Source organism: Falco naumanni, chromosome 8, assembly GCF_017639655.2.
Source record: "Falco naumanni isolate bFalNau1 chromosome 8, bFalNau1.pat, whole genome shotgun sequence".
NCBI classification, from domain to species: Eukaryota; Metazoa; Chordata; class Aves; order Falconiformes; family Falconidae; genus Falco; species Falco naumanni.
The window spans coordinates 64,505,387-64,531,224 of record NC_054061.1 but is presented as its reverse complement, the minus strand read 5'-3'; the positions used below and the strand labels follow the sequence as shown (position 1 = coordinate 64,531,224).

The 25,838-nt window shown below is 46.7% G+C and overlaps 1 protein-coding gene across 2 annotated transcripts in view; it reads left to right on the top strand.

The window, feature by feature from the left end:
• SATB2 (SATB homeobox 2) overlaps positions 1-25,493 on the top strand; it is a 139,645-nt gene extending 114,152 nt beyond the window's left edge. For both annotated transcript variants that reach the window (XM_040604809.1, XM_040604808.1), the window contains exon 11: positions 22,391-25,493. In XM_040604809.1, coding sequence (XP_040460743.1) covers positions 22,391-22,846 — 456 coding nt within the window. In that variant the 3' untranslated portion in view covers positions 22,847-25,493. The remainder of the gene's footprint in view (positions 1-22,390) is intronic.
• Positions 25,494-25,838: the final 345 nt, after the last annotated feature.

Sequence of the window (25,838 nt, the reverse complement as noted above, 5' to 3'; positions counted from 1 at the left end):
CTCGGGGTGTCTGCGGGAGAACAGCATGCTCGGGTAACACGGGAGTTCTGAGGAGTGTAACAGGGGGAAGTGCTTAAAAGTACTTCTAAAATTACTGTGGTGAGCGTTTTGTGGGGAACAGGCCTTCGTTTCACAGCCTCCTTAGGATTGTTTTTCTCGTCTATGCAATCTTGGTGACTAGTACAAATTTTTGGTTTGTACACCCTTGTTCTGTCCTTCTCTCAGGTCTTAACAGAATGAGTAGTAGATAGATACAAGTATGTGTAGGGCAAAGAAAGTGAAAATACCATGAGACTTCTTATCTTTGCAGTTCCAGCTTCAGTCAGAAGGGAAAATCAGCCTTAAGTGTATTCCCAATAACTAGCAATGCATGCCACAAAGCCGAACATCTGCAGATGGTCAAGAGAGGCTCAGGAGATATTTTTTCAATCTCAAAAGCTCAGGCGACACCTTCCACAGCAGACCTTCCTTTTGGATTGCTGCTGGCACTCAGTTCACCTGATTCTCATTGATTGTCACCTGATTCCATTCACCTGTTCCCGTTGTGTGACCACTCTCGGAGAGCTGTCAGTACCACGTTTCCCTGATAGTCTCACACTTCCTCTTCCCTCTGCTCTTCCCATTCTCGTTTGATGGTGGCTTGCACCTCTTGCTGTGAACTTTGGCATTCAGCCTCTATTCTTTGTCGCTGCTCTTACTCTGCTCCTGCTAGCACTGCTGCCAGCTATCTAGTCACCTTTTCTCAGAGGTGGGAGGGTTTTCTGTCTTGTTGTCCTGCGCCTTCTGAAACGTGTTGGTCTCACCCAGATTAGTTACTGCCTAGTTCAATCTCCTTTGTCTCTTCTGCTGCTGACTTCCTCCTTGCTTTCCATTTGGCCTTCACCTGGAAGAAAAAAAGGTGTTTCTTGGCGTTCAGGTTCTTGGAGCTATAAAGCAGGGGAAGTAATCTGAGCAATTAACGTTGCAAGTTTTGTCTTCTGTGTTGCCAAAAATTTGTGGGATCTTGGAGGCAATGAGCTACAAAAGGGTGAAAGGCCAAGCTGACATGTGGGAAGACAACTAGAGCTGCGTAGTTTTGAACATACTAACCTAGTTCTGGTGCCCACAGCAAGTAGGAGTATCCTCTAAGGGACAGTTTGAAGAAAAAGTTTCCCTGAGCTCCTGTGGGTGACCTTGATGATTAGCTTACTTGCCAAAGCCTTCTGCACATCACTTTTCAGTGTTGTGCAGGTTGGCTCTTGTGAGTGACACGTTACGCTGCATTGGAATGAAATGCATTTGTATTTGTCAGCAAGTTACAAAGCCATGGATTAATTATTTATTACAGTCAAAATATGAAAAATGAAGAAAAATAAATGGAACCAGCTGGCAACTACGTACAGCAAAACTCCGGAGACCCTGGTATACAGTTGATACAGTAGGCTTGTGTTTTGGGGGTGCTGCATTCTAAAGCCATGTTTGCCCATCCAAAAACCCCAGTAGGTTTCCGAGTGGCACGCTACCAGTGCGAGACACAGGAGGCTTGCTGTCCACCTGCTCCCTACTGTCAAAAGATACCCTGCACCAAGCGATTTCTGTGTAGTTTTTAGTCTCTGGGAGTTGCATTGTTTCAAGCAGCGAGGTTTGTTTCTCGGCTTTGCTGCAAGGGTCACTATTAGGCAATTAGACGTGAAGAATCAATGACAGCAGCCAGAGATGTAAAGCTGAGGTCCTCACACTTGCAGCCATTGGAGATTTTGTGACACTTTACATAAGGGTAGGGGTCTTGGGCCCCACTCCTGGCCGAACTCCAGGCCAAGTAATTACATTCTGCCTATCTGAAATTCCCCCTGTAGTGTCAAGTGGGAAAGCAGCTCTCATTTCCTTCTCAAAGCGGCGGCGGGTGCGGGATGTCTGCCACGGTGCCTGGCTGTGTTTTAGCAGGGGATGGAAACGTCCAAGGGCTGCAGTCACTGACTGACTTTGCTTTGCAGGCTTTGCTAGTGGAAGGTACGCTGTAAGTCAAGCCCTTACCTGCAGCCTTGATGTCGAGATGACAGTCCTTTGAAGAAGGTACAGGCAGCCGCGCTGTGAATAGCAGCAGGTGCAGTACTGTAACGCCAGAGCGGGCAGGAGGCTCTTAGCTCTGCTCGCTCTCTGCCCCCCGCCTCATCTTTCTCTCTGCTGTGATGGATCTGACGTGTGTTCGGTAACTTGTGTCTGATGCTTGAGTCTGCTGCTCTTCCAGCTGTGAGACTGGGCGGGAGAGCCTGAGAACAGACTGCCTCGCGCTGCTGCCAGAGCTCCCTGCCACCACGATCGAGCCCTCTCTGGGCCGGGGACACCCCTCTGTCAGTCTGAAGGACTTGGAAGAAATTCCTGGCAGTCGTCACAAGAGGCATAGAATCATAGAACAATTTAAGATTTAGGTTGGAAAAGACCTTTAAGATCATCAAGTCCAGCTGTTCACACAGCACTGCCCAGCCCACCACTCAGCCGTGACCAGGCAAAACATAAATTTCAGCATTTTCACTGGTGTGGCTTCTTGGAAACGGCGGAGATTTCACTGTGATGGGTTTTGTGTAGTTCCTTTGCTGATGGTGAGGGGGTGACCCCAGGGCCGGGGATGGTTTCTGCCCTCAGACGGCAAGGTGTGCGCGGTGGGGCAGCTGTAGTGCTGTAGAAGATGAGCTGGAGGCAACTTGTCTCTTGATCTTTAAGGAATTGTTTCTTCTGTGGCAGGTTCTTGCCCTCTGTTCGGTATTAGTAGCCTGTACCTCACTGTCTAGCTTTAGGTTCAGGGCTTTAAAAGGAAACATTTTCATTTTTTCTCTGTTCCAGTAGATTTTTCCCATCAGCCGTGTATTAATCCATTTAATCAAATATTTTCCTGTTTTTGAAATGAAAAATGTCTATAGTGGAAGCTGAGTGCACAAGAAATTCCTCCCTGCACACTTGATTTATTTGTTATTGTGCTGAGGAGTCATAAAATGTGAGCCCTGTGGAGCTCTGTGGCATGGCTGTGCTCTCTGGCAGCGTCGGCTGTGACCATACGGATGTGCCGGAGTGCCGATTTTCCTTCACATGCTGGTTGCAGAGCGTCCACGCTACACCTACATGTTGCTGTGCACGCAGGCTGAGCTTGCCACAGCCACTCACTCGGGTTTTAAGGAAATTCAGGCGTGCGCTAAGGAAGGGGCCCTTCCTCCCGCCCGCCCTGTGCAGTGCAGCGTCATGACGGAGGGCTGCGGCAGGACTAGGGAAAAGAACTGGGAGGCTCTTGCCAGCTGGGCACAGCAAGGTCAGCACCTCTGATCTACGGAGTGCCTGCGGGTTCCTGGGGGGTGGGAGGCTAGGCTGGAAAGCATTACTGTATTTTTTCCCTGTTCTCCTCCTCTTCTGCCACCATCAGACGTGGTGGTAGAATCTTTGATTTGGCCTGGCCTGGCTTCCGTGGAGATCTTGGGACAGCCCGCGTGCCGAGTAGTCACTCAGCAGCAAGCAGCCCTCTGCAGAGGTGAGCACACCCGGGGTGACTCTGTCCCTCGCTAAATCCCACCGTTCCCGGGCTGTGCGGTGGCGTGGGACCTTGCGGAAGTGTTAATGCCGAGCAGTGCCTGCAGCCGCTGCCCGTTGCCAGCCAGGGATTTGGTGTTTGCCACAGACATGTTGGGACACAGGAAATCTAATTTCTCTCCCTTCTCCTACTATTCGTCTGCTGTGTCAAGGTGACCACACCAGAGAATAACTGTCTTGCCTTGCACTTCAATACAGTGCTAATTCGTTGTTAATTGCTGGGGCAGAGAAACCTGACTCAGCTGGGAGGATGATGAATCAGGCTGTTGTCTCTGGAGTGTTAGGGTGGATAAGCCGGTTCTCTGGAGCCATGAGCCGCCGCTGCAGCAAGGTACCTGCTGCTGAGGGAGCAGGGAAACCTTGTCTTTCATTTTTCTGCGCAAGCTGACAGATAGGTTTGCTGGAGCTGGTAGGTACGTGCTGATTGGAGAGCAGTCAGATGTTGACTTGAAAGAAACGGGAATGGTTTTCACATGCTTTCTGATACACTGTTACTTTTGTCACTTTTTAAAATTATGCCCCTCTGCCCTTTTTTTCTCAGAAGCTTTGATTTAGGCAAATTGGCACTTCGTAATAGTTCAGATTGTAAATCATGGGGGAACATTAGTGAGTAAAAGAAGGCATAGCACAAAGCTGTAGGAAGGCTCTTTTGTATTGTGTGTTCACTGCAAACATTGTGGTCTCTCTTTAAATATGCGGAAAATAACATACCACAGAAGTAAATGAAATACTAATTTTGTCATTTTGTGAGGGATGGAAGGGAACAAATATTTTAGAAATGACAATGAAATACAAAACAGCCGAACATGGAGCCCTCATAAAAATGGGTCAAGGCAAGTGGAGATGGCAAGCCAATGAAACTAATTTCATATTCTCTTTCTAGAAGTAATAAAGAGGGGAATGAACACCACAGTAGTGCTTCCTAATGAAATATCTGATTCTAAACAATGTCTTAGAGTTCATGGGTCACATAATGCGTAGCATGCAGATGGAAAAAACAGACTTGAAATTTCTTCTCTTAAAAGATAATATTAATTAATAATACTTAGGCAATCATAGATGATGAGTGAAGCAAAGCTGTGTTATTCCATAAGGGGACACGGTGTGCTTAATGATCTATGGGATGAAGCGCAGCGTGCGGTTTCGGCGTGTTTGTGCGGGTTACAGAAGGGGATTTCGCATACTGGAAAGGAGGACTGAGTTGTCTGGGAGGTGCGGACGGAAAACTACTTCCCCAAACCATGCTAGCTCTCTGACTTGCGTGCTTACTTTTCTCTCTAGCCAAATTTTTTTCTGGGGATGGCGTAGCCTGCGATTCGTTCCTAACGGCTGCACCCTGATAGTTTTGCTTTTTCATTATTTCTCTGCAACAGAAAGACAGACCGTAGGTGGATACCCACTGCTTTTTGATTCCTCAGCTCCTTATTCCATGGCTGGATGTGATGGCTGCTCAGACAAGTGTGGTCAAGGCTGGTGAGACACCTTGTACTCGACAAGGCCAGGTGGACTTTCAGGGCTATTTGTATCACAGGTTTATTCGTTCCACTCAAAAAGCTCAGAGCTTTTGTTGAGGTGGGTTGCAGCTGGAGCGTTTATTTTTTCTTCAGTTTAGAACTACAGGGGAGAATGCTTGTCCGAGCAAGATCTGGGGATTAGTTGAGTGGAGAATATCTGTCTTCCTTGGTTGTTACATTATCTGGAGTTCCAGCCTCTCTCTCTCATCAAGATTAGACAATAGAAGTCAATTCCGGTATCTCCTTTCAACCTAAACCATTCAAGAACCACTGAAAAAGATCTCAAGCTATGTGACTTCTATTTCTGTGCAGTATTAGAGCTGAAGGCAATACATATTGCAAGTCCCATGGCATTTCTCTCTGTCTTGCGTGCGTCTGCTTTTGGGTGGGGATAAGGGACTGTCTTTCTTTGAAGCAAGCAGTACGTGCAAAACTCCGGGGGGGCTTCCACTGGTGAGCTGCTCTCTCATACCGCGCCAGTACCTGCGCCCTGCAGCCGGGCACGCTGCGTTTCGAGCAACCGCTGTGGCTGCATGCTCTGCTCTTCCATCCTTTCGGTGCACACCATTTTCCTGGTGGGCCACAGTAGCTCAGGAGCCTCGTGGGAGATTTGACAAAAGCAACAGGAGCACGTATCAGGCAGCAAGCCCCTTTCCGACGGCTCTGAGGTGTCCGATAGAGCTTCTCATGATTGATAGTTACCACAATTGCAGCAGAAAGCTGCTGAGCTCTGACTGCTATAGGCAAACCTGCCTACTGTGCCTTCTCAGCTGTTTCTGTTTAGTGTGGATATCTAATGTGGCTGAAAAGTGCTGCTGATCTTTATTAACTTTAAGCCTGTGATTCCCGTTGAAATGATAGTGGGGAGTGTACTTGCAACTAAAGCGAAACTGCTTCTGTTCTGAAATTAGTTTAGGTTTAATCCTATTCCATTTAACCCTAGAAATGGGAGATCAAGTAAAGTGAATTGTTTTGGTTTTTTCTGAGGTGGCAAGTTTGGGCTTGTCAAAACGATATGTCCCTTCCATGTCTGTTCAGACTGCCGGACCTGTGAGGCCACCTCAGTGCCGCCTGCTCCCAGACAGCTTTCATCTGGTCCAGGATTGCCTGAAAACAGGGCAGGAATGAGGTGGGTCTCGTAAGCAGGGGAGCCCTGAGAGCACGGCTGGTGGTTTTTTTTACCAGCTTCTTGCAGCGAAGGTGACGGTGAGGGTGCTGGCAGCGCGGCAGAGGCAGCGGTGCTCCCTGGAGCAGTGTGCTGTGGCGCAGGTCTGCCCAGGTGGTGGCTTGTGGGGCTGCCCTAGAGCAGCGCTGCCTGGGCTGCCCCAGCTCCCACGGGGCAACACTCCAGGCAGAAGCTTCGCTTAAAATCTGGACGTGCAGACTTAGCACTGCAGAGACGTGGCAGGCATCGGCAGGGTGGTGGCCGGCGTTGGTGTCACTCTGACAGGTTGTCCCTTTCGCCATTGACATCAGCGTAGCTCTGGCCCCTGTCAACCCTTTTGCCTTTCACGCACAATTTGGCCAGTTTTAGCCCTCATTTCTTCAAGTCCTGGCCCTCTCGTAAATGCTAAGCTGCCAGCGCTGTAAGGGCTCAGAGTAGGCTGAGGATGAGCAAACATCGAGAGCAAAATTACTAAACAAAGCTCTTTAAGTTCGAACACATAAGCTTTGAAGCTTGCTGGCTGGCAGCAACCAGATCTTGAAGGCTGAAAAGCTACTGGATGAGCCTCTGTTCCATTTACATTTGAAAATTTTTGCAGTTAAAAATAACACTCTTTCTAATTTCATTTTAATACCTTGTAAATACTCCCTGTCCCTGATATTTGCACATAAACGATATTATCAGGCTTTAGAGATGTGCAGATGCTTATGGACTACAGGCTGTACGCAACATTTTATTCTCGGGCTCCTCGCAGAAATCTTAGGCTAAAGTCAGAGCCCTGGATCATTGCAGCTGGCCTTTCTGTGCAGACAGGCAATGGTGAAAATTACATGGGGGGGAAAGAAGCTTGTGTTGTGCTACCAGAGCACGTTGCACTGCTTGTCCCCCGAGGACCGAGTGCCAGTGAGCTGCTCGTCCTCCCGTGTCGCACAGCATCCCCCAAGGAAATCGGCAGCTTCTGGGCAGCGCTGGGAGTTAGGCTGTGACAGAGCAGGACGCAGATACTTGGTCTCCTTGCCCCGGACCAGTCCTTTTGGAAATTCATTGATGTGGACTTTCCCTGCCCGCCCATTCCCCCTTCTTTTTTTCTTGTTCTTTTTTCCACCTGAGTGGTTGGAAATACCCAGAGACTGTGACATGTGCAGGGAGAAGTTTTTTTCAGGGTAGTATGCTGTGCATGTTGTTCCAGGTTTGTATGGACTTTTACAGGAACTGCAGATCGAAACGGGAAATGTTTTTGTGTGTGTGCACTATTCTGACACATCAAGTACCCAGAAGTACAGTAGCGTGTATTTTTTCTCACAGCCATCTATGCTTAGTGTTTCAAAGAATATTCCAAAATATCTTGGCACGGACAAAGCGAAGCTGTTTGCAAGATCCCTAGCTGTGGAACAACAAAGGCTACATTCTCAACACACATCACACATGATTTTTATTAAAGCCTTAAACAGAAATCAGATAATGTATTTAGAAAATTGAACTTAGCCGTTTATGATGCTACTCACATGGTGAAACGAAGTAAGTATCCCCCTGTGCCTCCTTTCCAGTGTCTTTTCCCCCAATTCGACTCACATCTTCATGTTTCAAATTAGAAGGTAAAAATTTTATGGTTAAGTACAAATAAATACATTTTAAAACCAGCAATCTGGGTCTGACTCACATCTTGGTGCCTAACTTAACAAGGGACTTGGCGTTCAGAAACCAAGGAATGCAAGCACCTGTAAGGTGCCTCTGGTGGAGTGTTCAGAAGCTTGAAAGATCTAAAATCATTATTAACCTCTTACCATTACGTATGGCAAAAAGGATGTGGTAAATCACAGGACGTATCCTGGGTATTGCAGACCCAGCCATCTCAGGAACTTTGTGTCAAAAAACATTCCTTGGTTTCCAGTTCGGACTAAATTTTGGTTTATGATGCTTTTTGTACCATCATAGTACAAAACAATGTTGACACCCTTTAATTTTCTCGTTGCTTTTTCTCACATTTATTGTTTGGATGCTCTTACGAGGCCATGCCCATTTGATGTGCTGCACTCTGGAATCCAAGGCACATGGGCGGGGAGGGGCGCGCCAAGCCCCTTTCCTTGCTGCCACCAGTGCCGCGGGCGCTGAAGCGGGCGAGCGCGTTCTGTGGAAAGGCTTAGTGCAGACCCGTAGGCATTAGGGGCTTTTATGCGAGCTGTGTGGCCAAGTTGCTCGGTTTGGTCTGGAAAACCTTTGTCTTCTCAGTCTTGCTTGGGAGAAGCTTGGCAGCATAGATTTCTTTTTCCTTCTCGGGATTTTGGAAATTTTGAGATTGGAAAGATGCAGAGTATCGCGGAGGTGCCTTGTGCTGCTGCAGGGCGCGGTGAGGAGTTGTATCCTGCCCAGGAGGAGTAAGAGCTGGCTCCTCTTTCTGTGCTGCGTTGAGGGAAGCTGCGGTGGCGACTGCGAATCCATCCGGTTGTAGCAGAAAGAAAGAGACACACTTAAAATTCCAGGACTTGACAAGCCCCATAAAAAGATTTGTCTGGACAGCACTTCACTGGTTAAGTGCTAGGTTATTATTATTATTATTTATTATTTATTTCCTCCTCTATTTTTCCTCTGACTGAGCAAGCAGGAAATATCTTTGTTCTTTCATTTTGGAAGTGAAATAAATGTATTCCCTGCAGCATTTGAAATTTTAATAATCCATAATAAATAAAATCATATCTAATAACATAACTACTTTCAATTGGCAACGCGATCTCCTAGATGCATTGCAATGGCAGAAACATAAATAGTTGCAGCCTCTGAAAGCCTACTTCCTATTTGCTAAATATACTTGGCTTGCTTTAAATTCCTTTGTGTGCAGTCATTAATACAATCCTCTTTGACAGCATTTAATTAAAGTTGTTTTATATAATAAATTCATTAAAAATTTTTTTTTTTTTTTTTTTTTTTTTTTTTTTTTTGGTATACAACTGTTTCCCAGACACTGAATGTTAAGGACCTGTAGGCCTCTCTTTAAATAACTTCTCTCTCCTTGTTGTAAATTGTTAATTAAATTTAACTTAGACTGTTTAAAGATGGCTTGGAAAAGAAAACCAGATTTCAGGATATGGTCTCAATCATGTCTGATTTTTTTTAACACAATTTTTTCCATGTAGTTATAGACTGTGTGTTATATTGTTTATGAATGTTGCTGTACTTTCAGCTGGAACCAAGCAAAGAAATACCCTAAAAAGCTCATTTCCATCTCACTTGAAAAATTTCCATCTTTTTAGTGCAGTTCCTTAGCCTCAGAGTATTTGCATGGGGGAGTAAGGAAGGAGGAGCTGTTTAGTATTAATAGATTATTGACAGTTTAATGTCTTGGCACCTAGACAGCCCATAAGGTATAATAAACAGGAAGCTGTCTGACGTGAGCACAGTCAATAGCGTATTCAATCAGAACCTTTCAGTTAATTGCTGGTTGACCTCAGACATTTCCTTTAAGTGAAACTGTCCTTCACTCCGATCTCATCTGGGTTGCAGGGTTTAATTTGAGAATGCCCTTTCCATATGGCAGCTCGTGCATACGTTCCTGGTTGGATTGTTGCTTTGCCCCAGCGCGCTGCGTTGCATGAGCCACGTCGGAGCGTTGCGAGACACACGGGAACGCGGCACGTGCGTGCCACCCTGGCGGGGGCTGCGGGCACAGGCTGCCCGGCCGGGCAGCGGCACCGTGCTTGGGGCAGGCAGGCTGGTAAGCTGAAGTCAGGGGTGTTTTCGGAGCAGCTGAGCCCCGGAACGCCCCCCGAGCGTGGTGGATGGGGTTAGGCACAGCTGCGGTGCCCGGGCATGCGCTGGGCAGGCACTGCGGCGTTGCGGGGACCTGCCGTGGCCTCCGCAGAGGAGATGTGCCACAGCCCAGTGCCCCTGCACTGGCACGGGGTGGGCACCGCCGCCGTCCCACCCACGGGCACGGCTTCCCCTGAGTCTGCACCACGCGAGCCAGGTTGCTGTTCAGTTTCCCTAATTTATGTGCTCAGCCATTCTAGTTTTTTCGGGCTGCGTATCTGGCGGAGCTCTAGATAGGCACAAAGGCCAGCAGGCAGGAAACCGCACGGGCAGCCCCTGCCCCGGCTGACGGGAACCGTCCGCGTATCTGGGGAGGGAACCTCCACGGAAGTCTCTTCTAGCAAGTCTGCTGCGTCTGGATTTGTCTTCCTTTCCCTCCAACGGTTGACTTCAAGTGCGTGTGTTTTCCTCGCGCAGGTCGGGCGGGGGTCAGCCGTGCAGCCCTCGTTTGCAGCAAATGGCTCTGGATTTCCTGACGGCAGCGCGTGCTGCCCTGTGAAGGCGATGCTGCGGTGCCAGAGCAAGCTGCATTTACATTTCACTCAGTCAGGAGTCATTTTTTTTGTCTCTAGATCTCGCAGTGATTGTGTGTTTTAGCCACTTATCATGCATGCAGACTGTGGTTTGCTGAAAGGGCTATTCTTGTTTTTAATCTCTAATTTTTCCCTGGTTTTGATTAATTTCAGAGTGGTTGTCTTTGTCCCTCTGCGTAAAAACAAACTGCTTATGCCTTTTTAAAGGCCTGATTAGCCCTGGGGAAGTGTTGCTGACTTGGAGTAATGTTATTCCTGGTGTTCCCCTGTTTAAATGAGATCAGGAGTAAGAATGCTGCGTCGCTGTGCTTGGGATCCATTAAAGCCCGGTCTGGAGCTCTGACTGAGGCAGGTTGTAAATTTTTCGGGTTCATGCGTGTTGGAAAGGTGAGGGGGAGCAGTTTTCAGATGGTGCCTCTTTTCTGGGAAGATTCAAAGATAAGAGAGGCTTGGTGTCATTCTTTCTGGAGAGAATGGAACAAAACCATGGTGAGATGGAGCGGAACCAAGGCAGAGATCCCAAGGTAGGTGTGTGTCCCTGGGGCCGTCAGCCCCAACACACACGCTTCGCTCCCAGGTGGCTCTGGCCAGAATGCACTAGAAAGTACTTTCTGGTTTTATCAGACTTACTGGCCAAGCTGCTAATCAGTATTACATAGACCAAAGGACTCCCACATGCAATAAAAGTCACAAGCTTTATTGGATTTCGAGATAGGAAAGATTCACGTCCGGCTCCTTTTATAAACTGCATTACATTTCATTCTTTCAGAGCTCCCACCAGTACAGCCCTTTGTAAATACGACGTTGACGGAGTTAGTAGGTGCGTAGATGGGTGGCTGTGAGCTTCTCTTCCTTGGCTGGTACAGCCCAGAGCTGCAGAAGTGCTTGAGCTGGGTTTAAGGGGTTGCTGACATTTCTGAAATACTGAAAGAAAAAAAAATAAGTTGGTGCTTTTTAAATTATTATTTTCAGTTAAGATAATAATAAAAAAAAGGTTTGTGGCAGTTTAGAGCAACAAAATGCTTTAAAGGAAAATAGGAAGAATTCAAAGAGCAGAAGTTGTTCTGAATAAAAGCAACCAGAATATGCTGTTTCGTGAAAAACGCCTGAGCAACCGCTTGAACTTTGTCAGAATATCCACCCCCCTGCTGCCCCAGGCAAGCAGCTTGGCAAAGTAGGCTTTATTTAGGCAACTCTTTGATGTCACTCAGTCGACATTTTTGACCAAAAGAAAGATTTTTGACTGAAAAATGCCACACAATTCTGGTCTTAATGAAGCAAAGAATGGCGCTTTGCATTTCTAGGAAACGCCTGGGGCTCCTTGCACACAGATCTGCACTAGCTGCAGGCTTGTGCTAAGCGTGAGCTTACCCCTGCGATCAGGCGTGTGCAGCAGCCACGGGCTGTGCAGGCTGCAGTGCTCCTCGCAGCAGGCAAGGGCAGAGCCAGGGCTGGATCCCGGGGCCACAGCGCTGTCATCCTCTGCTTTGTCCTAATACCACCTCACTGGCCATGTATTAAACCATTTTATTGAAAATGAACAAACCCCCCCCCCTTTTTTTTTTAACCCCAACTGCATATTTTCTGTGACTGTGAATATAAACTTCAGGTGCTGTTTACTTTCTATAAAGCCTTTTTCGTCCAGCTTACAGAGTCTGTAAAATAGATACGGGTCGGAGAAGGGAGGCATGGAGAGCAGTAGCACCAGCGTAGCTTCTTCAGTCTCCCAGATGTGCCCACCTTGCCCGGAGTGTAGTCAGGAAGACAAAGGATTTCAGATCTAATTCTCTGAGGCCTTCTGTCCTCAGCTCCCTCGTCTGTGTGGGAGACTGTACTTTGGTCATTTGATTTTTATTTACCCAGTTTCAAGCTAAGGGTATAATAAAGCACATTATGCCAGTTGCGTGTGTGGTAATGCTGGATATTTTGCTTTTACCATGGTAGTTGATTATAATGCACTTTTTAAGACTTGCTTTCTAAAAAAAGGAATATTTATGCTTTTATGTGCTTGATTCACACAGTATAGTTTGCTCAAGTCCTGTTATTAAGTGCATTGGCGGTTACATCTAGAAAGCAAAAAACATGCTGAGTAGTGGTTTATCAGCACAAATCTACTATTTTCACTAACAGTCAGGTTCTCCTGACTTCTGACTGCCCCCATTGTAAAAATTAGCAGTACGGTTGGGTATTCCTGGAACCCCAAATAGCCATCTGTAAGGACCTAAAACAGTTTGATGGCACAAATAATTACACACACACACACACACACACACACACACACAGAATCCAGTGTCTAATCCAAACATGTCCTTCCTGAAATGATGCAGTACCTACTCCTGATCTGAGTTACTGGAAAACAACATGATTATAGTGGTGCCACTCGTGCCACCATAGTTAGAGGTTTAGGGCCTGACCTTAAGCAGGGCTCTAGGCTGGGGTTTGTCAGGGAAGATCTTGCTCACGCTGCCCGGAAACGCTCCTCTGATTTTTGAAAGAAAAGAACATGTGTAGTGTTAATTAAAGAGGAAAATGTAGAGGATACCAGGAGTATTTTGTCTGCAGAAAAGCAAACCAAAAAGCCTTTTGTTGCTTTCTTAGTTCCTGTGGTATTCTGCCAGCCCCTCATTAGGGATTAGCAGGGGTGGGATGGGGAGACTTGGAATCGACCTGAAATCTTTGACAGACCCTGCCTCCAGCCACAGCCAAGCTCGGGCTCTGTTTGGGAGCTGCCAGGCAGGGCTCTGCACGTCACAGCACCCCGGAGAGCCCTGCTAGGGCGGCAAGAGCAAGCATGGAGGAGGCACGTCAGAGGCCCACAAAGCTCATGGTCTTGTTTTGCAGAAGTTGAGTGTTGATTGGAAGATGTTGTGGCCCTCGATGCAGACGCAGATGTTGAAAGTCCCGCTGGAGTGGGACTCCTGTCAGCATCGCGCAGAAGGGCAGCACAAACCCATGCTCTGTATGGGGCTGTTGCTTTTTGCTTTGCGGGGGGAGGCTGCCTTGCCGCTGCAGGTTACAGGCAGGAGAGGCTTGCAGGGCTTCTTGGAGGCCAGCAGAGTCCTGCCTGCCTGCCGGGGGGTGCAGCCAGCCAGCCCCCATGCCAGCTGTGCTGGCCGTGCCCCATCCCCAGACAATGGAGCCATCCATCACCGATGCCTTCAGGAGAGAGTCTGTGGTGGCATTGTGCAACGCTTCCTGGCCGCATCGGCCTCTGTCACCAGCACCCTGGTTTGTGCCAGCAGAAGCCAGAACGAGTCTGGCCTGTTGCATGTTTGTAGAGTAGGTACGTGCCGGCTCTACCTGGGGCTGGACAGGAGTCGCTGACAGCCCCCCAGGGCTGCAGCCAGGTATCTGAGAAAGGGGTACCCGCTGCTGGCCGCAGCCACCCTGCAGCACACCTGGGAATCTAGCTTAAACCAGCCAAAGATGGGAAATTCAGAGCTAATCCACTAGCGTTCATCAGCAGGAGCTCGTTTATGCTACCCCATAAAATCAGCCGGCTTTCAGGCACTTGCACAGCAATGAAAGTTGTGCCTGTGCTTTTGTGGGAAGAGTTGAGTTAGTGTTGGAGGGAGAGCAGTTACCCCAGGAAGCACCGGGACACTGTTCTGCATTGTCAGAGTGTTGTGATTTATTTTTTTAACGTTATACAGACAAAATAGTGGCTATTGTGTAGGCACGTGCTGTCTATTAACAGAGATCAGGAAAGGGAAATAAACCACGCATTACTGAAGAATAAGATCATGATTGTGGTCAAGTGATGGCAGATTCTTTTTTTCTCTTTGTCAGGCTGATTTGTAAACATTCTTCAAACAACTGTGCAGACAGCAGTGCCACGGCTTCTTGAAAGGAAAGCGAAGGCAAGGCAAGATCCGTCTGCACAGATGTTTTACAGTAACCTTAGACCTGTCCCAAAGCTTTCTGGTCATCTCCAGTTGTCATGGCGAGCTACGCTGCACATGTAGCCTCTTAGCAGTGCAGTGTAATCAGGCTGTAATTTATATTTTATCTCCAGTGATGATAGCTTTTAAAAATGTTTTGTGGTGTACTTGCCCTTTGATGCATGCTAAGCTCCTGTTAGCATTAATGGGAGCAGCGTGTGCTGGGGAGGGGGGCTGGGGGGAGGAGACACCTTCCCACCGCCTGCAAGTCAAGACTAACTGCATTTTGCTAATGGTTAAGCTTATCACTTTGCATGGGACGGCAAAAGCAGTGCACAACTGGAAGTTTGGGGGTTTTTTTATACATATTTTTCTTTTTGTTGTCTTTTCTGCCACCTTTCTGACCGATTTTGGCAGTCTGGCCCTGGAGGAGCATTGCTGCGCTCTCGGCACCGGGTGCTGGGCGCTGTCTGGCCGTGTTTGCAGCTCACTGCCTGTTTCCTGCCCTCGAGCAAGGCGACCGCCATAAAGCAAAGGGGGAAGCATGTGGCGAGTGTGCTCCAAAGATGTTGAAATGAATCACTTCAATCAGCTCACATTCCAGCCTGGAAACCAAACTTGCCTTTGACTTTGGGTTCCCTGTGGAACTCATTTCTCTTCTCGCGGTTCTCTTGACTCCCCTTGGCATGGCTGAGAGTGACTCGTACCTCGGAGCTGAGAGATTTAGGACACGGGGTTTGTCTGATCCACTCTTCTGGCTCTGGTGGTGGTCAGTAGCAGCTGAAGGGTGATAGGAGGGGCCTGGATATTTGGGGGATTTTGTTACTGTGTGGCTGCTTTGTCTACACAGCTGAATAGGACCCAGGGCTGCTGGGACACCAGTTACTGCAGCCACCAGCTCCGGTTGGCTGGTTTGGCCTGGCTTGCGTAAGGCAGGGTGCGTCACATCGCGAGCATGTATTAGAAATAGCTCTAAAAAGGGTGTTTACTCTTCTGAAGCAATTGCTGACCTGCATGGGAAAATGCATGGGATGCGTGGCTAGCATTTGAACTACAAAATTAAAAGAAGCTCAGACTGAAGTTAGATGAAAGTGAACATATTTATCCATGTCAGACTTCCTACCATTTTGCACGCTCATATTGATTTCTTTTGACACAGTCTTCTTTTATTGAGTACCATATATTTTTTTAAATCCCTTACCGATAACAGTACCTGCTAAGGGCAATTGTAAAAGGAAACTAAAGTATATTAAACCTGCCTGGAGTCAAAATGTAATCTAACACCTCTAGTCTGCAATTTGTCATCACTTCATAGATACTTTTTCTTTTTTAATAACGGTTTTGGATTTTCCTGAGTTTTGACCTTAGGATACTGTATAATCCAAGAAAAGCAAGGAAACTAAACCACAGTCTTTAACACAGCTTTATGGTGTCAAGGTGTGAAATCACCACTGTGAGAACGAGCCCAAAGAAAATACTTCATTTGGAGCTGCAGCTAGTGCTGCAGTGTTTACCCAAATGAATGTATTTTTGCAAGGGGAAAGAAAAAAAAAAAAAGAAAGAGTGGTTTAACAACCATGTTTTTAAGAGGAAAGAAATGAACACAGGTGCAAATTGTAACTTCTGCTACAGTTTCTTGTACAGACATTCCTAGGAAACTTGTAAAGTGTCTTGGCACAGTGATTGTGTCTAATTAATGCTCTTAGCCCTGTGAGCCCCGGACTGGGAGACTGTCAGGGTGCAAGCCTGTTTATGGCAGCAGCTCGCTCTGTTCTCTTTTTGCACGTGTCTGTGTACGAAGAAAGCGAGACTGGAGGTGGGGGGGTGTCAGGCTGTCTGTTTGAACAGAGAATCTCCCGCAGATTATCCCTGCAGAATCTGCTCAGAGGGACAGTACATCCTTCCAGCTGTAAGATTTCTTTGCCAGGTGATGGAGGTTGTCTCTTAAGTAATTTTAACGGGTTAGCTAGGCACTGCCTGCGAGCTCTTGGCTTGCAGGGGTGAAGCGGTTCAAATTCCAGCTACAGGTGTCAGTGAATGCAGCTGAACACCTTGTTTAGGCTTGTCCTCCACCCTCCCTTTGACTTCAGCTCATCAGTTAGGAAGGAGCTTCTCCAGCGAGCTTGCCTACGTGAAGTACGTAGTGAATCCGTTTTTGTATTGAGTCAATCTGGCAGCAAATCCTGCTGAGTAACCCTGAATGCTCAGACGGGGTGTAATAGACAAGCAGTGTTACCGAACACAGGTACTGAACCTATATTTTTTAATGTGTGTGCATTCTCTTTGGCTTCTGTTTCGGGCTCCTTAAGCGGGCTAAAAAGTTGCTCTCTTTGGCATAAAAGTCCTTGGTGCGATAGTGTTATTGGCTGGCTACGAGAGCAGTGGAAATGTGAAGGAAAGCTAAAACCTGAGACCCCTTCACACCATGGAGGGTAAAATCATAGAATTGTTTGTTGGAAAAGACCTTTCAGACCATCACATCGAACCGTTATCGCAGCACTGCCCAGCCCACCACTCAGCCATGTCCCCAAGCGCCACATCTATGCATCTTTTAGATACCTGCAGATACGGTGACTCCACCACCTCCCTGGGCAGCCTGTTCCAGTGCTCACAACCCTTTTGGTAAAGAAATTTCTTCCTAAATGTCCCCTGGTTAAGTGAAGGCCAATCCATCCAGCTTTGCTCCTTGTGGGTTTGGGCTGTGAGAATTGGCACTGGCTGGCACATGCCGCGTGAGGTACCTGTTGGTGCTCTCTCCCCACGCACAGAGGAAGGTGGTGTGTGTGTCACAAGGGCAGTCTCTGTTGCAAATGCACAGTCCAAGAATGTAACATTTTGAGTGTTTCTCATAGAAAGGGGAACCTCATCGTCGCAGCAAAACCCATCGGAAGGGAGCTCGCGTGCCCAATCCTGTCTGCAAAGGGATGAGCAGAACGACAGCACGAAACAAAAGAGCTTGGGGTTGCCAGGTAGAAGTGCAGTTCCCGTTTCTAACCTGCTGCAACAGCCGTTGCGGCACCGAAAGGTGGCATTCCACGGAGCGAGTGTTGTCAGCCTTGCTGCCCGGGCCGTGTGCCTACCCCACACAAGCATCCTGCTCAGCTGCCCCTAGCAACTCACCATCTTCACGCGTCTAGTTCTTGCTAGAAAGTGGGTGGAAATGGAAACAAACATCAGTGGGACAGTGAATCCAGCCAAAATGAAATGCAGTGCAGACACAAACTGCAATTACAAGACTTCCATCGTTCGGTTTGGGATCGCTCACCTCTTGGCTGTCCCAGCCTGCCCGTCAGGTTTCTCCTTTGGGGGCGTCCTGAGACGTGGGGAGCAGATACGTGTAGAGCAGTGTGGTGATCCCTTCCCCCCAGTAATTCTTGGCTTTGGATTTTAGAAAGACCACAAACCCTTAGCTTATTACAAGTAATCCTGATCACTCCCGTAATGATACAGTATGTTATATACTCTCCTAAACTTAATCATTCAATATCTCACTTCCTTCCCTGTAGGCATGTACTATTATATTTTACACATGGCTTCCAGCTGGTTTTCATTGTGGCCTTCAAATCATATTTCAGTACAGTGCGATTTAAGACCAGTCACTTTATCTTTTAAAGTCAACTTCCATCATATTTGTTTCCTTGCAAGTTTTCTACCAGGGCTGGTTAATTTGTTTGAAAAAAATGAGTGTATGTGTATGAAGTTAAAGTCAGCCTGAGCGAACCATCACAGAGCAGCATCTTCCAAAGCGGCTCTGCTCTGAAATGCTGAGGAGGCAGCCATGCCTGTAGAGTTTAAAAATGAAATCTTTGGAAGGGATGGAAAAAATAAGTCCTGTGGGCATGGAAGGAAATCTATATCTTCACATTTGATTTGCAAGTAGATGGGGAGTCAGTGAGGAGGGAGGGAGGGGAAGGGAAGTCGGCTCCAGATGGTGGTGGCTGTGGAGGAGGCGGTGGCTGCCCCACCTGTGGCCGGGGAGCCATGGGGAAGGGCTGGGGGGAAGGAGAAGGGGGTGGGAGAGGAGTGCACGGGGCACCCACGCCAGGATGCACAGGCCTCTGAGCCCGGCACTGGCTTTCTCGGGAAAAGGAAAGCTGAGCGTGGCTGTCACGCTTACCCTTCTCTCTGAAGCCCACCGTATGCGTCGTGTTTCCTGGTCGATCAGACCATCGTCTGGGGGGTTGTCCACGCTGGAAGATGCGCTGCAGCCTGTACTTTAATCACGGGAGATCAGTGGGGGTTCCTGCTTCGCAGTAGGGAAGCAGAGCAGTGCTGACCCCAAACCTGGAGTGCTGGCGGGGCGTGCGCAGCAGTGAGTGAAGCCAGGGGAAATTCTACCTGCAGATTGACGAGCATCATCATGACCCAAAACCTGAAAATCTGGAACTGCCAAAGATGGTTAGTTCCTCTGTGAGGCTGTGGCATGTGGAGCCGGACATGAAGTAAGCAAATTGCCCAAATTGACCGGCGTGTTTCACAAACGAGATCAAAGCAGATATTTAGCAAAAATTCAGATTTCATATTGCATCATGTGCCGCAACAGCTGATCTGTTTCCCATAGAAAAGCATGCTCTTTTGTATTAAACAGTCTGTATTATTGGAAAGAAATACAAAACTGATCACAGCCGAAACCGGAAGGAAATCCTGTGCATTTATCCATCTCTCTGTATATGGGTGATGTTGTGCCGCTGAAATCCTTTGTTAATGCCACTGGAAATCCAGAGCAAGCCCCCAGAAGTCAATGAAATCATGAGATTTATCTGTTATAAGAGTAGCTTTAGGGGTTTTTATTACTTAGGAAAATAGTAAGTGAAATAAAATACAATATTTTGCTAATATTTTACACTGATAACCCCTGGCTTATGTGTTTTCTCTTCTGGAGAGGATGGAGAGGTCACTCCAGAAAAGGAAGGGTTAAGTAAAATTATTCTTTCCCTCCTGCTCTCAGCCCTCTCTTTGGTTGATTGCTTTATAGATGCTGTAGGCATCTCTTCATCTCCTTCAAATTAAACATTTTACTGCTGCCGATCCTGTATTGTTGGATTTTTTTCATCATTATATTTGATTGGAAGTCTTGTAACATTTTTCAAGCTGGATCGTTTCTCATGCTATTTGTCAACTGAAAAGGCAAAAAAAGCCCGCTTCCAACTCCGACAGGAATGAACCAAGTAATTCGCACTCTTTCTAGATGTGTTTCTATCTCTGTTAGCTGCTACTTGAATTCAGCTTCTGATTAGCAATGCTACTTGAGGCTTTTCATGTGATGCTGTCTGTAAATTCCCTGTTGGTTTATTTGTGGTGTTAAAGCCTCTTTTTTTTTTTTTTTTCCTTTTTCTTTTTTTCCACGGGAGTGGGGTGGAGCTGCTCTGTTGCCTTACAGTGTCAGGGGACAGGACCAGGGGGCACAACAGGAGATGTAACTTAGCCAGGGGCTGTGTGACAAATTTATGGGGCTGGGTCCTTGGCTAGTGTCAGCGATCCCGGCTCTGCTGCTTTCGGTGCTCCCTGCTGATGCAGGTATGGATCTGAGCCTCCTCTGTAACCCCGCTATTTGGAAACATCAGTCCTGTCTGGAAACAATCCATGGACAAAAAAGAAACCCTCAAAGAGCAGCTGAGCGATTCCGTTCATTGGAACATTGCTCTCTTTTATTACAGAAGATGTAGTAAAACATAAGCCAGAGTATCTGTCATTGCCCTTTGAGATTCTTCTTTCCCCCAGCTCCTTGGTTAGCTCCATTTTTGCGGCACCCCAAGTATTTACGTGCTTCGGAGGGAAACAAATCTATTGGCACTGAAACACGCTTGCAGCATTTCTGCCCACCAGTGGCTCCTGCCAGCAGCGTGGCAAGCCCAGCCTCTCACCGATGGCGACACCTGCTTTCAGCTGACAGTGTGGAGCTGCCATGAAGCTGCCTCCTTGTTTGGGTGCTTTCCGTCACCATCACGAGCCGGCTCTGCGGTGGCAGCAGCGGTGACTCGTGCTGCTGTTGGTGGGATGCGCAGTTGTGTGTTGGTGTGCTCCCTCCCACGAGCACCCGCTGCTCATCAGGGCAGCAGGGCCAGGCACCGGCCCGGGCCGAGTGAGTGGTGCTGAGCAGCAGCTGGAGGTGCCCAGCAGTGCTGAGCAGCAGCTGGAGGTGCCCGGGCCCTGCCAGCGGTGCTGAGCAGCAGCTGGAGGTGCCCGGGCCCTGCCAGCGGTGCTGAGCAGCAGCTGGAGGTGCCTGGGCCCTGCCAGCGGTGCTGAGCAGCAGCTGGAGGTGCCCGGGCCCTGCCAGCGGTGCAGAGCAGCAGCTGGAGGTGCCCGGCAGTGCTGAGCAGCAGCTGGGGTGCAGCCCCCCTTGGCCGGCCACCCCTGCGGCGGGGGCAGCAGGAGGCAGGGCGCCCCTGGCCAGCCTGCAGGTCGGGTCCGTGTCACAGCATCTCCGCAGCTCCGGCTCCTCGGCCACACGTGTGCGGTGGGCAGTGGCTGGGGACTTCAACGCACTTTTCAAAAACTGACGATCACTGATGTTATAAATTACGACGCCAGCAACGTTTGATGGAGGAAGTGAATAAAGGGCTCCTTGGCACAGAGCTTTTCTATTTATTTGCACTGCAGGCTGGTAATTCCACAGTGGACTTGCCCCTTGCAGCAGTAACTTGGTGGGTGCAGTGTTGTCCTGCGGGCTCGGTGTGTGGGTAAGACTCGGTGCAAGTTCTCGGCACACTGCTGTTACTTATCCTTATTTTTTTTCCCTTCAGAGAGCTTTAATATAAGGTTGATTTTCTGCATCTTACAGTTTGCAGCAAAGACGTTTTGTTCTTGGGTGAAGAGCCAGAATTCCCTCTTACTTGTGGAAGGAAATATTTATCCATATTGATTTTGCTAGCTCTGTAGTTTTGAGTTCTAATAATTATTTCCCTCCATCTAAAGAAACCTCTGGGCAAATTCAGCCCTCAATCCCATAGGGGATTTTTGCCGGCAATCTCTGTTGTGTAGGTTTGGTTTTAAAGAAAGCATATGGAGCTCCTCTGTGTTTCTAACGATTCAGAGCAGGTATTTTTTTCCCCTGGAGTAAGGGCTGCACGAGGCCCTTTCTTAGTCATTTTAAGTGGCTGTTAGGAAGAGTAAGAGCTGCATGTGCTTTCTTTAAACTCGCCAAAAAGGAGATACTGCTGGTGAAAATCTGTTACAAGACTGAAAAGTGTGTTTGCCCAGAGGGTTTCTCAGAATGGAGAACTGTAATTAGTTGAACTCAGAACTCCACAACTAGTGAAATTAATACAGATGTAATACAGAGAAATCTGTTCAAGAGATGTGTTGCAGCCAGCTCTGTGAAGCAACCAAATGGACTACAATGTCACTCGCCGTAGAAGGGAAGTCTTAACAAATCTCTGCACTTTTACTGTTTTTTTTTTCTTCCATAAAGCAGCTGTGATGGATTTTAATGCCAAATCATTATTCATGATAAAGTGGCACCTGACAATCCCACGTGTGCCTAGGCCTTTGTGGTACTTGGCATCTTATAGAAACTGTGAAAGTCTCTAGCCTAAAAAGAGGAGAGGAAACAAGGAGGCAGGAGAAGAGGAGCAAAGTGGAAGAACGACTTGTCTGAGGTGGGACACCTGGCCACTCATCATGACCACAAGGCTGTAATACCTTTTGACTTAATTTTGGTTTTGGCTATTTTGTATTTCTTTTTGTTACTTGCATTTTGTATTTCCTGTTTATTTTGTGGTTTTATATTTATTTGTTATCATTTGCCTTTTATATTGTTTCCTCCTTTCAGTCTGTAGTTACTGATGCAGCTGTCTTAGAGGTGAGAAAGGTAGCGGAAAATGAATATTAATTAATATTTTTCTCCACCAAAACAAAGTAGACTCTGTTGTACACGTGCCCTTATCTCAAGCACCTAGGGGGTCAGCACGTACGTGAAATCTCCGTTTTATCTTGTAGGTGCTGCACAGACAGCAGTCCCAACCTGCGAAGGAAAACTCCCCGCCTAGAGAAGAGGCTCCTCCTCCACCCGCTGAGGACAGTTGTGCCAAAAAGCCAAGATCCCGTACCAAGATCTCCTTGGAAGCTCTAGGTATCCTTCAAAGCTTTATCCACGACGTGGGTCTCTACCCTGATCAGGAAGCCATCCACACCCTCTCTGCTCAGCTGGATCTACCCAAACACACCATCATCAAATTCTTCCAGAACCAGCGTTACCACGTAAAGCACCACGGGAAGCTAAAAGAGCATTTGGGAACAGTGGTTGACGTGGCAGAGTACAAGGATGAGGAGCTGCTGACGGAGTCAGAGGAGAACGACAGTGAGGAGGGCTCTGAGGAAATGTACAAAGTGGAGCCTGAGGAAGAGAACCCCGACAAAAGCAAGGCAGCTCCAGCAGACATCGACCAGAGATAATGTGAGGCAGGAGTGCAGAAAGCAATACATTGATCCAAGGATTTTCTGGGTTTAATTTTTTTCTCTTTTTTTGTTTCCGTTGCGCATGATCCATGTGCAAACCGAACGAATTCAGCATTGCCCTATCAGACACCGCCTTGACACAGACACTCAAGTGTTACACTTCCTACATTTGACTGAAGTAATCATTGTAATCACATAGGATTATGCCTTCATTAAACTTGCACTTATGAAAGGGACATCTAGCAAGTAAATGGGAAGAAAAAGTCCTATGAAATCAGTGAAGGAAAATTTACAACTTTGTGTGTATATATATATATTTGCATAAAATATATATATATAAAAATTGCATGGGACAGAACTTTACAACCTGAAAGTATAGACTGTGAAATAAGTTCTTTAAAGATGAGACTTGTTTATGTATTAAAACCACTTCACAATGAGTTGCTTTGGCTTTTTGATAAAGTGCCACCTGCTCTCAGGGTGTGGTGACTATTTTTGAATTCCTATTTATTTTCTATGTTTATCCCTGATTATTTTTTTTTTCATTATTATATGGCTTCCTATCTTGCATCTTGATGGGTAATTTTTGAGGTATGTATTTAAAGACTTAAATCAACACTGCCAAAAAAAGAAAAGAGGAAAAAAAAAAGAGAGAAAATGGAAAAAACAAATCAGGGCACCTTAAAAAAAACAACCTAGTAAGTTAAAGTACTTTAAACACAGTGCACACTTAAAAGGATACAGCATGTTCCACTCTCCAGACAGTCCTTACTGTAGTGAACAGATGAATTTTCCTGGGATTCAGAATGACTAAAACGGAGTTCAGTGCATAGAAGACTTGTCCGTTAACGAGGTCTTTATAGAAAGAGAAGAAAGATAACGTGTTGAGATTTGATGTATGGAATTCATACTATGAACCACATTTTACTGTGGATTTTATTTACCTGTTCTCTGTTTCAGATCTTAAAATTTATAAGCTTCCTTCTTGTTGTTGCTTTTTTTTTTTTTATACTGAGGTGAAACACACACACATGCACACACAAGTGTAAAATGACACTGGGACACAGAACGCCACGATCCTGACCATCCTGTCCAGGTAAATTGCTGACAGACCGAGGGGTTGCGTTGCTGACTTCCTGTTTGCCCTCCTCGCTGGCCTCCCCCGTGTTTCTGGTTTAGCTGGGCTTCCTCCGTGTCACACGCTTTGTGCCAGTGAAATGAAGTGTTTTCAGCTGCGGGTCCCCCAAGCTGCAGCCCACCTCCCTGCTGCAGGGGGGTGCAGGCGCGCGAGGCCCTTCACACCCATCCAGCTCCTTGTCGAAGGGTTTCGCGGTGAGGCGACCTAGCTAGCAGCTACGTTACATAAAGCAGAGCTAATACTGACTCTTCAATGGCATGAGCACTAAAGCTGCAGTCTGCTATAGCATCCACCCGCTCCGAGGCATCATGTCGCAAGAGACACCAAGTAGCATTTCCTTTCCACTTCAGTGCAATGATTCCTGAGACAAGACCTCACCTTTGCTACTCTTGCAGCTGGATTGATTTCAGACGCCTGTTCAAACTGCAATCGTAAGCGTACCAACAAGGCTTCTGGGTTTTTTCTTCCTTTTTTCACATGGGCTTTTCATGTAACCTTGACAAAGACCTCATGCAATATCACTTTGAAAGTTACTTTCTGTTTACTACACCAGGCAATGTAATATAGCTGTTAATACTATTTATATATTTGAAAGGTATAAAAGGTAGGAGTTAAAAACGAAAAACAAACCTCTACATGTAGATATTTACTCAGAACAGACAATATACAGGGAGAAGACATTGCAATACAAGCTAATTCTAGCTGCTCAGTAACCTCTGGAGTTTTTAAGGGATTTTTTTCAAAACTAATGTTTGAAACGTAAGAGTATCTCTGCATAAATTTCATAGACCTTTGCAAAATGATGGTGGGTTGCTTACTTGATGCCCCTTTTGCTCTTCATCCTTTATTTCTGTAGTATGCTGCAGCTTTAATCAGAATTTCAATGGTTGCTGCTTTATATTTCTCTCAGAGCTACTCTGTCAAAACTGTCTTCTTATCCTGTAGCTGAAATCACTCCATGCATTTGAAAGGAAACTGAATTTTGCCAAGCTGCGTAAGGTTGTTCATCTGATGATGGCATCGACATTTGGTATCTTTTACACTTCAACCAAAAATTTTATTAGGTATTTTTTCAATGCTGAGTCTTGCCTTTTTATTTTTAATTTCACTGCCAATTTTGCAGTGGTTCTAAGTGAATCTGTGGGCATTTTAGCCTGTGGTCTTGCCAGAACTTTGCGAATTACAATGCATATATGTCTATTTATTCAATATCCATCATATAATATCTATTTGGAGAAAGAAACTTTTCTTGTAGTGCCTCTTAACAAAGCACAATTTTCCGCCTTTTTTGTGAAATAAAAAATAAAAAAAAACAAATTGTGTTTTATTGCGGTATCAACAATGTGAATAAGGATTAACATATTGTAAATGTTCTTTTTTCCATGTAAATCAACTTTATCTTTGTTATCACTAAGTGATAATTAATTTTTAACTTATGTGCATTGTTAGGCTGTTAGAATTTTTTGGTTGTTGAAATAAAACGCATTCAATAAATATGACTTAATTTGTCAAGTAATTTACTGGGCCTTTTTTCTTTCCTGCTGAGTTCAAGTGGAACAAGGTCTGCAGAATGGAGGGGGCACATCTGCATGTTGAAAAAAAGAGTTGATCAGCGTTACGGGGGTTTGAGAACCTGCACAAGCTCCCTGGGGTTGGCACAGCTGACAAATCTGTCACCTGGGACTGACCCGCTGTGTTACTGGCTCTCAGTGTACACATTATGTGCACACACCAAGGGCCCTCCGCTGGGGAGGGTGTGGGTGCCATCAGCCTGCCAGGGAACATGCTCAAAACACACATAAAGATCCACTTCCAGTCTGCTGTCTTCTTTTGCTGGTAGATTTTTTCTGT